This window comes from Harpia harpyja, chromosome 1 (assembly GCF_026419915.1).
Source record: "Harpia harpyja isolate bHarHar1 chromosome 1, bHarHar1 primary haplotype, whole genome shotgun sequence".
NCBI classification, from domain to species: Eukaryota; Metazoa; Chordata; class Aves; order Accipitriformes; family Accipitridae; genus Harpia; species Harpia harpyja.
In genome coordinates, this window is record NC_068940.1 from 80,757,775 (window position 1) to 80,770,860 (window position 13,086).

A 13,086-nucleotide genomic window follows, 5' to 3' on the forward strand; every position below is an offset into this window, starting at 1 on the left:
TCAATCTCTGGCACCAAGACCTCTGCCGTGGCTTTGGTGCTCTGCATGATGGATTAGTGCTTGGCAGAGGCCTCTCTGGGGGAAAATACCTTAAAGTACCAAGAGGTGCTTGGAGGACCCTTCTATTTGTTTGTAAAGCCAATTTTTCTTAAACCCTCTTTCCTTGCCTGCCTGCCAGCCTCCTGGGCAGGGGCTGCTGGCGAGCAGCAGGCAGGGGCTGTGATGTGCAGTTGTATGCGCCGTGCTCCTGCCCGCACTGCAGCAACGCATGTTAGTCACACGTCGTTAAGGCATCCAGGTCATTTGTCTAAAAGGTATTGTTTCTCACAATCTGAGCAAAGTCCCACCATATGAAATCAGCAATTAACAGCACGACAAGAAGGACGACAAAAGCAGGCTGAAATACAGATGCATCTGAACAAACTTTATTGCATCTCAATGCACATAAAAATGTACTTAATTTCTTTTCCAAGATGATCTTCCAATTGACTATGTTAATCTGGAATAGCTGAACTGAACAGGAATCGCATAATTTAATTCAAAAAAAAAAGCAGAAGAGTTGAGTTTCATCATTTGTAAAGAAAAGCCCCAAATAACTTTTCCTTTTTATTGTACCCGAGGGTACATTCTGGGAGCACTGTACACCACCACCTTAAGCTGAAGTTTTCCAGTGGTAAAGGATTGCAAGATTTTGACCAAGAGGCTAAGAAACTGTCATTTTAAGATATTTAGGTCAGGTCAATTTTCCCACCACCCAGTAGCATGTGTTCACATTATAAAATTAAATAGAATGAAATAGAAATTCTCGAATCAGTTCTAACTGGGTCTTTGATTAACAGGATATTTTTTTCAGCTTTGAAAAGTTCTTTTAACTTACTGCATCATAATCAAAGGTGACTTCACTGAGACAGCACGGTATTGTTAACCTGTACTCGAGTAGTAGAGGGGACGTAGCAGGAGGGAATCCCTCTGTGAGTAGGAAACGTAGACTGTGATCAGCTGAATTGCTCCGCAGCTCTTTACTGCCTCTCTACAGCACCCAAAAAGGGAAAACTCACTCTTTTAACAGCCGCCTTCAACCCCAGCAGGGCCACATGCCTAGGATGGGATGCTGGCAGACAGCATGCCTTGGGTTCAGCCACGCGCAGTTTAAACCCCAGTCTGGTTGGCAGAGCCTGTTGGAAGGATCTACCATGGACCATCGTCCCCTTGGGTTACTCACTGATTCCTGACTGCACCATCCTATTTTTGATGTGGGTCTACTGTACAAGGGAAGATCATGGCCAGTTTCCATTGCTCTGGTGGACTTTCTATGCTGTAGATTCTGTACATTATTCCACCACAGTAAAGCTAAGTGATATCCTGCCTTTGGTACAACCCCAACAGAGTACTGCCAGCTTACTTTCCTCTACGTATCTTACTGGTTTTGCTGTTAGTCTCTCAGGATAAACATATACCACTATTTTAGATTCTGTACTAGTTGTTTTTCCAGTCAAAACCAGAAATAGGAACCTATGGGGAAAAAAACGGTAAATATGTTAGCTCACTTAACAGATGATTTAAATTTCACTTCATCCCTCAAGGAGCATAATTGGCATAAAACAGAAGGCTCATCTGTGCTGGAAATGGTGTTGCAAATGGTGGTATTTCAACAAACTGCTTATTAAGGGCTTTACAGTAGTAATACACACTTGTCTCGATGTTCCTCAGCATTTATAACAAGTTGACAGATACTCAGTAACTAAAGGTCATTTTATAAATAACAGATTCTTATTTTATAGTCTCAAGTACATGCTTTGAAATTGTTAGAGAGCAGATTAAACACTGAACTCCCCAGACACAAGTATCTGTTGCGTAGGATCATATATCATGTAAATGGGCTTGTTGAAACACCTGACATTTACTCGTAACACACACTGCTAGAAGTGGCAAAACCATTCAGTTCTTAGTCATTTATACATTGAATTTATACGTTGATTTATAGCTCTCGATTTCAATGAACAAAGAATACTCTGTATTATATAATGGTTGCATGCAAATAAAATTAAATTCTGTGATCTCTATGTTCCTTAATCAGTAGACACAAACCACTGGAAAAGCTGGAAGGACTCAGCACTGTCAAGTCTGTTCCCAGGGCAGAGCTGTGGCCACTGAAACTGCTGAAAACGTTCCTACCAAAGCCAGTGGTTTTGCAGCAGGTACGTAACTTCCATGCACAAGAGCAGATCATTTACAAATGCAATTATTGTCACTTCTAACACCAACCATTTGATTTGCATCAGTCTTTACAGTGAACTTCCCAATGCGGTTCAAAGGGGAAGAATTCCCAGTACCACCATTCCTCACCGTGAGGCTCTTGGGCACCAAACGCTGGCAGGTGCACCAAGCCTGTTCCAGCACCGGGTCACAGATTGGTAGGAGGTGGGTCAGGCAGTTCTGTTATCACACAAGCCCTGCAAAACCTGTGTTCCTGCATCTATACCCTCCAGCAGGAAGAATTTACCTTGAGACCCTTTCCCAGAGGTCTGAAAATCAACAGTTAAGCAGGATGGCACATAGAGACTTCTTTTGCCCTAGAATGTAAGATGCCTTTTACAGCGATTCAGCAGAACAGTACCCTCTGTGTTTATACTTGGAGTAAATCAGTCTGCTGAGAGATTCAGCCCTTCCTCTGCTATTAGTTTGGCTATAGAGAGTAAAATTAAAATAGATAATAACAGACAGGGAAAGGCATGGTATTGCTCCTTCATTAATTGTTCAATATTTTTACCTAGAAGCCAGTGAAAACTTGGCCACTGCCTCATCGGTAAATAACCAGCCTCTCATAAATACATATCAAGATGAAGAAATAGAAAGTCCACTAATAATTCAAAAAGATTAAAGTCCAAATAGCTGAGAAATTAAACTCCTTCATAAATCCTACCTTCAGTATGTTAAATTATTAATTTATTTTTAAGCAAGAAACATCACATTCTAATAGCTCTTGCTGGACAGCCAGTTAAAAAAGCATAAACCAACATCAAAGAAATAATAAAACACTGAAAGAATGACATTTTTATTTGTTCTTTTTAAGATGTATAACTTTGTATTTTGCATATCAAAACTGGTAATTTCTAATGAGACAAGTTTCTGAAAATTGTTTGCTTGTTGACAAGACTTCAGCTCATGCCTTTTCCAGCTATCTAAAACTTCAGTTCCCTCCAACTCCTACCAGCTGCCAGGCGATCACATAAAGTGTTATCACAGACAAGGTTTAGCCAAATTAACCAGTCAATTTTATCACTCTCTTTTAGTTCTAGAAGAGCCAAATGGATCTAAGATCAACAAAATACAAAGGATCTTTCTTAATGGATAAGCAGAATGGAGAGAGGTCTTTTAAGGGTGGTAGGCACTTTTCAGTGTTTAGTTGTATAACAGCAATCCATACCAACACACACAGAAAGAACACAGCTTATAACTTTGTACTCATTTCTGAAGTGATCATAGCTATTTTTCATTATAAGGTGATTAGTATCTTTTTTCCAAGCAACTCTATTGCCATTTGAAATAGCACGCTGCTTGTAGTTTTTAAGTAGTTTTGATGGATACTTTCCTCTGTTCATCATCCATCAAACCCTGTGTAAAATTCCCCACAAAAAGTATCCTGTATCTTAAAAAAATAAAATTAAAGAAAAAGCATCTTTGTCACTCTACCCTTCTGTGGACAGGATGACAAGCCCATTGTCTTCCTCAACTTTACTGTCATTAACAACCCTTGTAAATCAAAGAATTTCACTAATGCATAGTGGTGTTGGTGTTGCAAAGCTGTGGGGCCACCCGTGCCCACCACTTGCATAAGCACTGCTCAGGTCACAGCATGCCTTACTACTAGCACTGGCTGTCTTAAAGCCAGCAATCTTTAAAGATGTTTCATTCCTATTTTGGAATTTTGGCTTTTGTAAGAGTTGTTCTAAGCAAGAATACAAACATTGTACAAAATACGAGCTACCGTTGGGAATGAAAGAAAAAAGTTGTTGGATTTACTAGAAAAGGGACTGTGGATGTAACGATGTTTACCTTCACCTCCAGCTCACCTTAGGTCTCATTATAAGCTTAAATTTTTCACACCAAATAGCACTTTTTCATTATAAATTAATTTAGCCTCTAGAAATGTGCATCATCTAGGTACATACATGAGTAGACAGATGCAAAACAAGTATTCTAACTAGTTTCATTGAACTAACAAGTTTCATTAAATGTGTTGATAAAAATAACTGTGCTCTAAATTGCAGTACTTGAAATAAATTTGAAGCAGCTTGGATATTGACTGGAAAGTAGGCACAAATGTACCAGCAGTCAAGGAGTGGAAACAAACTCTGTTGTCAACACCCAAACATTGCTTTTTGGTATTAAAACCGAGTAGATCTAGTGATGCAAATTACTGGTTACTGTACATCTGATGGAAGTGCGACAGAATACATCCTTATGCTCTAAACTCTGGAGTTGGATTAGATTTTTACACATTTGAAGTTTAAAAAGAAAAAAGCTTGAGGCATGTGTGAATGGTAGTACCAGAAACAATTTTCAAGCTTCCTGCACGCACACCCCATCTGCTTCCCACTTTGATGCTGGGGCAAGACCTAGGTACATAGCAGGCCAGAAGGGAGCTGCCATTCTCTCCAACCATGCCCTTGAAACACCAAGAACCGGGACTTGCAAACCCCAGCCCTGCAGTCTGGATGTCATCTCTGCCCTTCGATCCTGTTTGGATTAGGCCCTTGAGGCTAAACGATGTTCCTACAGCACAGGCAATGGAGGTTGGGGCGGCCAGAGGAAAATGTTGCAAAGCAACCGTAAGCGTTCCTTACACAGGAGTCTTGCAATTGAACTTTTAATGGAAATGAGCAACCTGCAACCTAAAATCCTAGCAAAGAATTGGGAGGAGAGGTAAGGGAAAGAGAAGCAGGCTGCTCCCCAAATTGCCCCCCTGTTAGGATCCAGGAGCGTAGCTTTGGCAAACAGCATGTTGTTACAACTTGAGACAGATGGAAATGTGCTTACTTGTCAAAGCTGTTATCCCCCAAGAGGAAAGAAATTATGTTGTCTTGAACACGCTGTGGGTAACAGACAGGGAAAGGTCCAGAAATAGAACAAAACTAATAATACAAAACTAGGTTTGGAATATGAAATGAAAGCTGTCTTTTGCACAGAAAGGGGTGTGTTTTTTCTTAACAGATAAAAAACCAGAACTTTTTTTAGTCCCAATAGTACGAGTATTACAATAGGCACGCATTGTCCTGAGGAAGACTTAACCTATTACAAATAAATTACTAATGTTTGTCATACAGTATTAGCAATAGGATAATTTCTGTGATTGAGGAGTGTACAAATTCTGGTCTATATGAAATACCAAATAATATGGGATACTAAGCTTTTAAAGAGCCTTTGAATTCTAACTACAGCACAACCAACTCATGAATGGCTTTAAAAATTTTAGATACTAACAATAATCTTAGTCTAGCTTTGAAAAAAATGCAGAATTTTCTTCATAAGCCAGTGGTTCCTTCAAGGTCAATTTAATAATGAACTGCATCTTTTATTTTAAAGCACATTTCACAATAAAGCTCAAGAATAAAACCAACCTTCAATTTCAACAGCAGTATGTTTTTCTAATACTGCTCATTTCTTTCCATCGAAACAAACCCACTCTAGTACCATACCTTTGTTCTTCGTCTACTGAATCCACATCAGAAAACAAATGCTAATTGCATCTTTTCCATTAAGGCAGAGGATGACATACAAACAGAAAGATTCTTTGCCCTATGGGTGCCAAGATAAAAAAAGAAAAAAAAAAACAACCTTTCTATTTCAAAAATGTCCATTTACTTTTACTGAATTTTTAAGTCTCCACCTTCCATTAGAAGAAAAAAAATATTGCAATTAACATAAAATTGTTGTGATTATTCCATTTTAACATTTATTCTTGCATAGAAAGCCAAATAGCCAGAGACATCCATTTCAGACAAGTTATGGCATCAGCAGCACCCATTATTCCACAGAAACCACATTCAAGTCCAACTAGAAAAAGAAGTTTCAAAATGCTTCCATATGCATTAAAACAATTTTTAAAACCTTTTAGGTTTTGTGTTCCGAGTCTTTAGAAATGGTGACTTTTTTATTAGGTTTGGTAGCCTCGTCCATCAGTTCCTTCAGCTGCCCAATCTGTTCATCACGGAAGTCATTAAGTTTTTCTTCTGTGAGCTGGATTCCATATAGAGTCTTTTCTCTCAAGTTTTGTTTGTCCTCATTAATTTGTTGCTGTATCACTGCTGCATAGTTCTAGTGAGGAAGGAATATAAAGGTCACAAAAATGACAAATGCAGGATTCAGGTCAACTTTTTTTAATACCATTTTACCATAATAACATACTCTTACTCAATCTTCTACAACATTCTATTAATCAACAACAAATGACAAAAAAATACACTTTTTATAAGAAAGAAAAGTTATTAATTTGTAGTATCTGCAGTCAATTTTATGTAGCTAGTTTAAAATGCATATCATCTATGTACAGATTAATTTAATTGTCATATCATATACTACTACTGAAAACAAAACAGAATTTAATTACAGATGAAATATATTTATGTAGTTATAACTATTAAAATTTATGTTTTCTATCTAGCAGAATATCAATAGGATTCACTTTGTAAACTGATATATCTGGAGAAGTATTATTCTCAAAGAAATGTATTAGAAAAAGCAATCTATAATTAGACAAATGTCCTAAAGCCTTTCTGCCTAACCATTCTCTGCATTTCTGGGAACTGTTAAGGTCATTTGCACCCAGCCCTGGACTGCTTGCTCCAAAGATGGTAGGAATTCAGCAACTGTGAGACTTCTCTCATTCTGCCAGTTTTGGAAGAAATTAGTTCACAAAATTCAAAGTTAGGGGAGAATAAGAAGGGGCTTCAAGGACAGATACCTCTGTATTGCGTGCTCATTCCCCGAAGGAAAAAAAAAAAGAAAAGGATAACCCCCTTTCTGTACTGCTTTGAACATAATTTTGTTCAGACTTACTTTCAATCCTGTTGTAACAGAAAGCATTGGGACCATGTTTACTTAAGTAACAGCATTTATGTCAGTGGATAGGCAAAATGGTCAGTATGCATTACATCAATACCAGGCTGAGGACCATTATAAAAGCAAAACTTTCTCAAGGGCAGAAACGGAAGTGACCAACAGGTCACACCAGTAATGTGGGCATAGCTGGAAAATTGCTTTCTCACTGCTTTGGAGCAATCTTTGACCATTATGACTTTTCTAAATTACAATACTCGAGGTTCTGCAAGGACAGCGGTTCTGCAAATTCAATTCGGCTAGCGGTGCTACCACTGACACCGCAGTGTTCAAAGCCCATCAGCATGGATCCTGTGTGCTCCTCAGCTCCCTCTGCCCAGCACCAGTCCTGCTGCAGCAGCTTCCAAAGAAGTTGTAGTGAGTGAATTTGTCAAAAGCCTCATGGCGTATGTACTTACTGAAGTCAGTGAACCTACTGGGATGTTTAAAAGTTAAGCACAGATTTAAACACTGGGTTGGAAGGGAGCCTAAGTTTTCATTTTTCTTAAGAGGAACTTAAAAACAAATTCCACAATTAAGAAATTAATTTCAAAGGTTAATTTTTATTGGAAAAAATACAGGCTTCTCTCCTACTTTAGTAAGATATCCCTTAAAGCACCCTTAAAGTTTCAAGCACAACTGAATATAGTATAAGAAACTGAGCTAAAAAAACCTATATTCTGAATAAATAAGAATGGTAACTGTGTTACATGGTAATGCTTTTTTTTTTTTTTTTTTAAATAAAGGGTCAAATATTGGGAGTATTCAAAAGCACAGGATTATAGCAATGAGATAGAACCATTATTTTAATTTCCAATTTTCAGCTAAAAGAAGCCTTATTATTGCATACTGAATTGTTAATCCAATTACCAGAAAAATTACTAAAGCCACTAGTTCAGCTGTATGTCTAATAATTCCAGAGAGGTGGGTGAGAAGGAAAAATATTATTCACGAGCATGTGATAAATTTCAAAACAACATTTACTAACATAAATACACTACATTGTTTATGGACCATGGCAAGCCTCACTAGTCAGCAGGATCTTACCAGTCCTTCTGCAAAGCTTAATTCATAGCTACTTAAAAGAAAATAGATCAAACAAACTGGGGCAAACAAAAATCTTTAATACAGACTCTGAACTAAACTGATTCCTCATTTCTACAGAGATCTGTAGGGGTAGCATGTTGTGTTAAAGTTACCTATTAAGAAAAATAACAAGAGTTTCATAATACTGAGGTGGTTCCCCCTACATCACCTCTCCCCTTTTTACATTACATACGCATTCAGTAACAGTGACACTACAGTTAATCCCTGCAGTAATCCTACACCTCAGTGGTATTACCTTATAGTAGAGTTGGTCCAAGGTTTAGAAAGAACTAAATACAGGGGTTTTTCCCCAATGACTGAAGAATCAAACAGTAACAACAAGGTAAAAAATGATAATGGGTTAAAAAGTCTTCAACTTCATGGTTTACAGAATTTACCAAGGCAGATGGACAAATGTGATCTCTGAAGCTGTCAGCAGACAAGTAACACACCAACATGTTACACATCAACTATTTCACCTCATTCTGTCTTCAAATTTCTGCACAGAACAATCCCGTCAGTATTGATTCTGGACTCCAAAAAAGAAACTCTCATTATACCAAACAACAACATTCAGAGCATGTAATTCAGAAACAATACTGAAAACAAGCAACGTGAAACTCTCCACATCTTATCAAGAGACCTGACTAAATGTACACACCCTGAGAACCCCTCCATGCGATGTCCTACCAGTGCAGGTTCCACAGTGGGAGAAAAGTCCTTCCCACCATTAATGATCAACCACCTGGGAGCAGCCTGGGGCTACTGCTGCAGGCATGGGCTATGGTACCTAGAAATAACTGAAGTCCATTTAAAGACAGGTTACAATTTTACAAACTTTATTGACTAGAAAATCATATTTTCCAAAAATATGAAATTAATTACTGGTAAAAAGTCTGCATTATTTTTTTTTTTAAATCTAACATCAAAGCATCACATTCACAAAGCATCAACATTAAAGAATCCAGATCTCGGAAGTGATGGTCCTCAACAAAGCCGCAACGCCCACTCTCACAGATGCTCTCCATCCAGACACACAGTGATGGACTGTATTTCCCTATTCCTTGATGCCAGGTGTTCTGCTTCGCAGCACTCCAATGTGCTCCCATCTGGATGTGTCACCACTGGCTCTTCTTCCCCACTCACCTTCTAGCTGAACAAATGTTTTGTACATGCCAGAAAGCCTCAATAGTGGTGGTTTCACATCGATTTGTAATGTGAACAAAAATTCAAAATTGGACCCTTAAAACATGCTGAGTTTTGGTTGGGTCATGACAGAAAATGTAACCTTCTCACCTCATTTTACCAAAAGGCAGTGATGCACCAAAGAAAATATGTTTCGTCCTTTACAAAAGCACTGGAGATATCAACTATATGGCTTATCACACCTTCTCTGCCTGTGATGCCAGATGAGGAATGAACAAAGCTTGGGATATTTAAATGTTTAACACATTACTGTTCCCTCAGAAATTCATACTGTTATTATGTGATCAGTGATTTGTGGAAAGGTACTACATAATTTGCTGGTACATAGTTCTGTAATTTAAGATTTGGCTTCTATACAGAAAATGCACCATTTTGCTAAGTGCAAATGAACTTTAATATGTTGAACTCCAAAGTTCAGTAATAGGTTGAAAAGCGTAATGAAAACAAAACAAAACAAAAAAGACAAGCTAACATTTGTTCTTTCAATATAACTTTGGTCACAAAATATGATGATCCCAGTCCCTCTCAGGCAGTAAGGAGGAGCAGCATGTTTGCATATGCTCTGGTTTTCATTAGAACTTAATAGATACAGAATTTAACTACTTCCTAATGTCATCTTCCCTACCAGCAGAACTGAAACAAACCCTTGCTTAGCTTTCCCAAACAAGGGAAAATTACTTTGCTTCTGCCTTTCATTTTATTTTACATATAACTACATCTTCCAAATATAACAAAACTCCTTTGTCAATCATGACACAAATCCCTGGCAGATTTTTCAAGGGCATCTGCCGTGGTTTAACCCCAGCCGGTAATTAAGCACCACACAGCCGCTTGTTCACTCCCCCCCACAATGGGACGGGGGAGAGAATCAGGGCGGGGGGGGGAAGTAAAACTCATGTGTTGAGATAAAGACAGTTTAACGGGACAGAAAAAGAAGGGGAAATAATAATAATAATAATAATAATAATAATAATAATAATATATACAAAACAACTGATGCACAATACAATTGCTCACCACCTGCTGACCTATGCCCAGCCAATCGCCAAGCTGTGGTGCCCCCTGGCCAACTTCCCCCCCAGTTTATATACTGGGCATGATGTCATATGGTATGGAATACCCCTTTGGCTCATTTGGGTCAGCTGTTCTAGCTGTGTCTCCTCCCAGTTTCTTGTGCACCCCCAGCCTCTTTCAGCATGAGAAGCCGAAAAGTCCTTGACTTAGTATAAACACTGCTTAGCAACAACTAAACCATCAGTGTGTTATCAACATTCTTCTTATCCTGAATCCAAAACACAGCACTATACCAGCTACTAGGAAGAAAATTAACTTTATTCCAGCCAAAACCAGGACAGCATCTTATTTCAATTACGGTTTGCACCCTGCTCACAGAACCAGAGAGACACAAAATGGAAGACAAGTAAACCTGTACCCTCACAGAGCCAGGCTCAGCGTCCACAAGGATGGCAGAAGCACACAGGTGCTCTCCTCCTTGCACAGATGGTCGAGTGTGGCAGGTCAGTTAGGGACAACCTCTGCATCTTTGGTTTTCTTAGGCTGGTTGGTTGTTTCTTTGCAAGTAGCTCTTACCGCAATGATCCTCTGCCTGCACCAGCTGTACAGTTCTGGGCACCTACACGGAAAAACAAAAAGCAAACCACCAGCTGAATGGTAAAAGCCTTTGCCCCGTGTGTATGACTGCAACCAGAAACAAAGAGGATCAGAATCAAGTTCAAGTCAACACAACCTCTCCTGACCGTTTACCATCAAAAGACAGCTGATTTATCCAGTATTCAATCCCAGCATGCTGGCCGTCCGTATCACAGACACCCTCAGAGTCCCGCTCCTCCCACTATCCATCCCAGTCTTAAAGGAGGGTAACAGTCTGAGGTGCAGACTGGCCAGGTCCCTGCATTGCCAAAAGTACACGCAACCGCAGAGGCAGCCCAAAACTCTCCGTATCACCAATGCAGGGAGGCAGATGCCTCACCTGAATGCTCTGATGCGCTCCTTGGAGATACTGGTTCTGCCTACAGACCACGTTGGCACCTACAGCATGCACGCTGAATCCAGCCATTAGGCTCTCTTAAAATCCTATGACATGATTAAATACTTGAACCTCCAAGTGATTTCTACAAAAACACAGAAGGTGAGTATTTGCTATAATCAGTAACCACAGGGTTTTTTTATTTAAATTCACTGAAGCAAATACACAGTTCTCCTCTGCTCTCTGATTCATAAGCATTCACAGAATGCACAAATTCATCAAAAGGGCAAGGCGACGGGTGACATTTGAGGTCTTAAAATACCACACATTACAGAAAGGATGTCAGCCTTGTTGTTTGCAAAGTTGAGAAAGGATTAAATACAAAAATAAAAGCAAAAACCACACAACCAAAAACCCCACTCCCTGACTCCCAGATGTATAGACTCCCACCTGGTCCAGTGCATGCTGATAGACATTTATGTCCTATGCAAATACAAAATGCTGATAGACATTTATAATTTAATCGTAAGATTAAATGGGTTAACAGCCCATTTGCCCATTTTCACTGGGAAGAATAGTAATCATCATTTCTATTTTCTTTGACGTCCTCCTCAACATCTACAATGCAACATTTTAGACAATCGCTCCAAAAAATCTCTGTAAGGTTAATTTAGATAGAAAAAGTCAGGATAGACATGTCTGTTCACAGTACCTGTATGATTCACTTTCTTGCCAGATTTTCTCTTAAAAAAAGGTTTAAATTTTAATCTCCCTTAAGCAGTTAAAGTATAAAGCCAATGTATTCATCCATTCCAAAAAGACTATCTCCACTTGCAGTCAAATTAATGATAACACATTATCATTATGACATAACATAAACATAACATAACATAGACAACATTACTGGGGCCAGATCAGAAACCACTACTCTGAGACATGTTAAACAAACTGGGCAGAGTCAGGCACTGAAAAACACTATCAAATTATTTTATATTTATTTTTCTCAGGGTGACATCAAAAAAACAAGCATGGTCTGAGAGGCCACACTCCTCACTCCCTGGAAGTTCACTTAAAACTGCAGCATTTCAAGTTCTGCTGCTGCTGCTAGGAGCAAAATCAAACACATGCTGCTAGGACAGTAGCATGAAGAAATGTATGTTGAATGAATTATTTTATGCACATTCAGACAGAATTCTGCAACTGATTTACTGTATTTTTTACTACAAAACTGTTTTGTTTGTTAAATTAATTGAGTATCAGCGAAAGACAAAATCTTTATAGAAGTGATTTTTAAATGGGAGATACACCTCATGAAATTCCAGAGCATCTTCACATATTTTACCTGATGCTGTAAGTATAGTTAGAAATGTAATAACAAACCCAGGAAAATTCTACCACACTTAAACTCAGCTTCATACACTTGCTTACAAATCAAGCCATAAGAACTTACACTTCACCCCATAAGACCACTTAAAATAGCCCATAAACATTTTAAAAAAGCCCATAAACATTTTAAAAATTGCATAAAATATTATTACTGTCAAATAAATTACCTAATCTGAATAAAGAGCTAGGTGAAGTCACACATACTGTAACAGGAACAATGTATTATCAGACAACTTCAATCAGTTTTTGTAAAGGACACACCATGATCACTTAGAAAAAAAGTCAATATACTATAAAGGGTGGTGAGTAAGCCTTCCTCCTGC

The 13,086-nt window shown here is 38.6% G+C and overlaps 1 protein-coding gene across 1 annotated transcript in view; it reads right to left on the reverse strand.

The window, feature by feature from the left end:
* Positions 1-403: 403 nt before the first annotated feature.
* Positions 404-13,086, reverse strand: part of SDHAF3 (succinate dehydrogenase complex assembly factor 3) — a 43,145-nt gene continuing 30,462 nt past the window's right edge. Inside the window, 1 exon segment of the mRNA XM_052801681.1 lies at positions 404-6,318. Within this exon segment, the coding sequence (XP_052657641.1) occupies positions 6,115-6,318 (204 nt within the window). The 3' untranslated portion in view covers positions 404-6,114.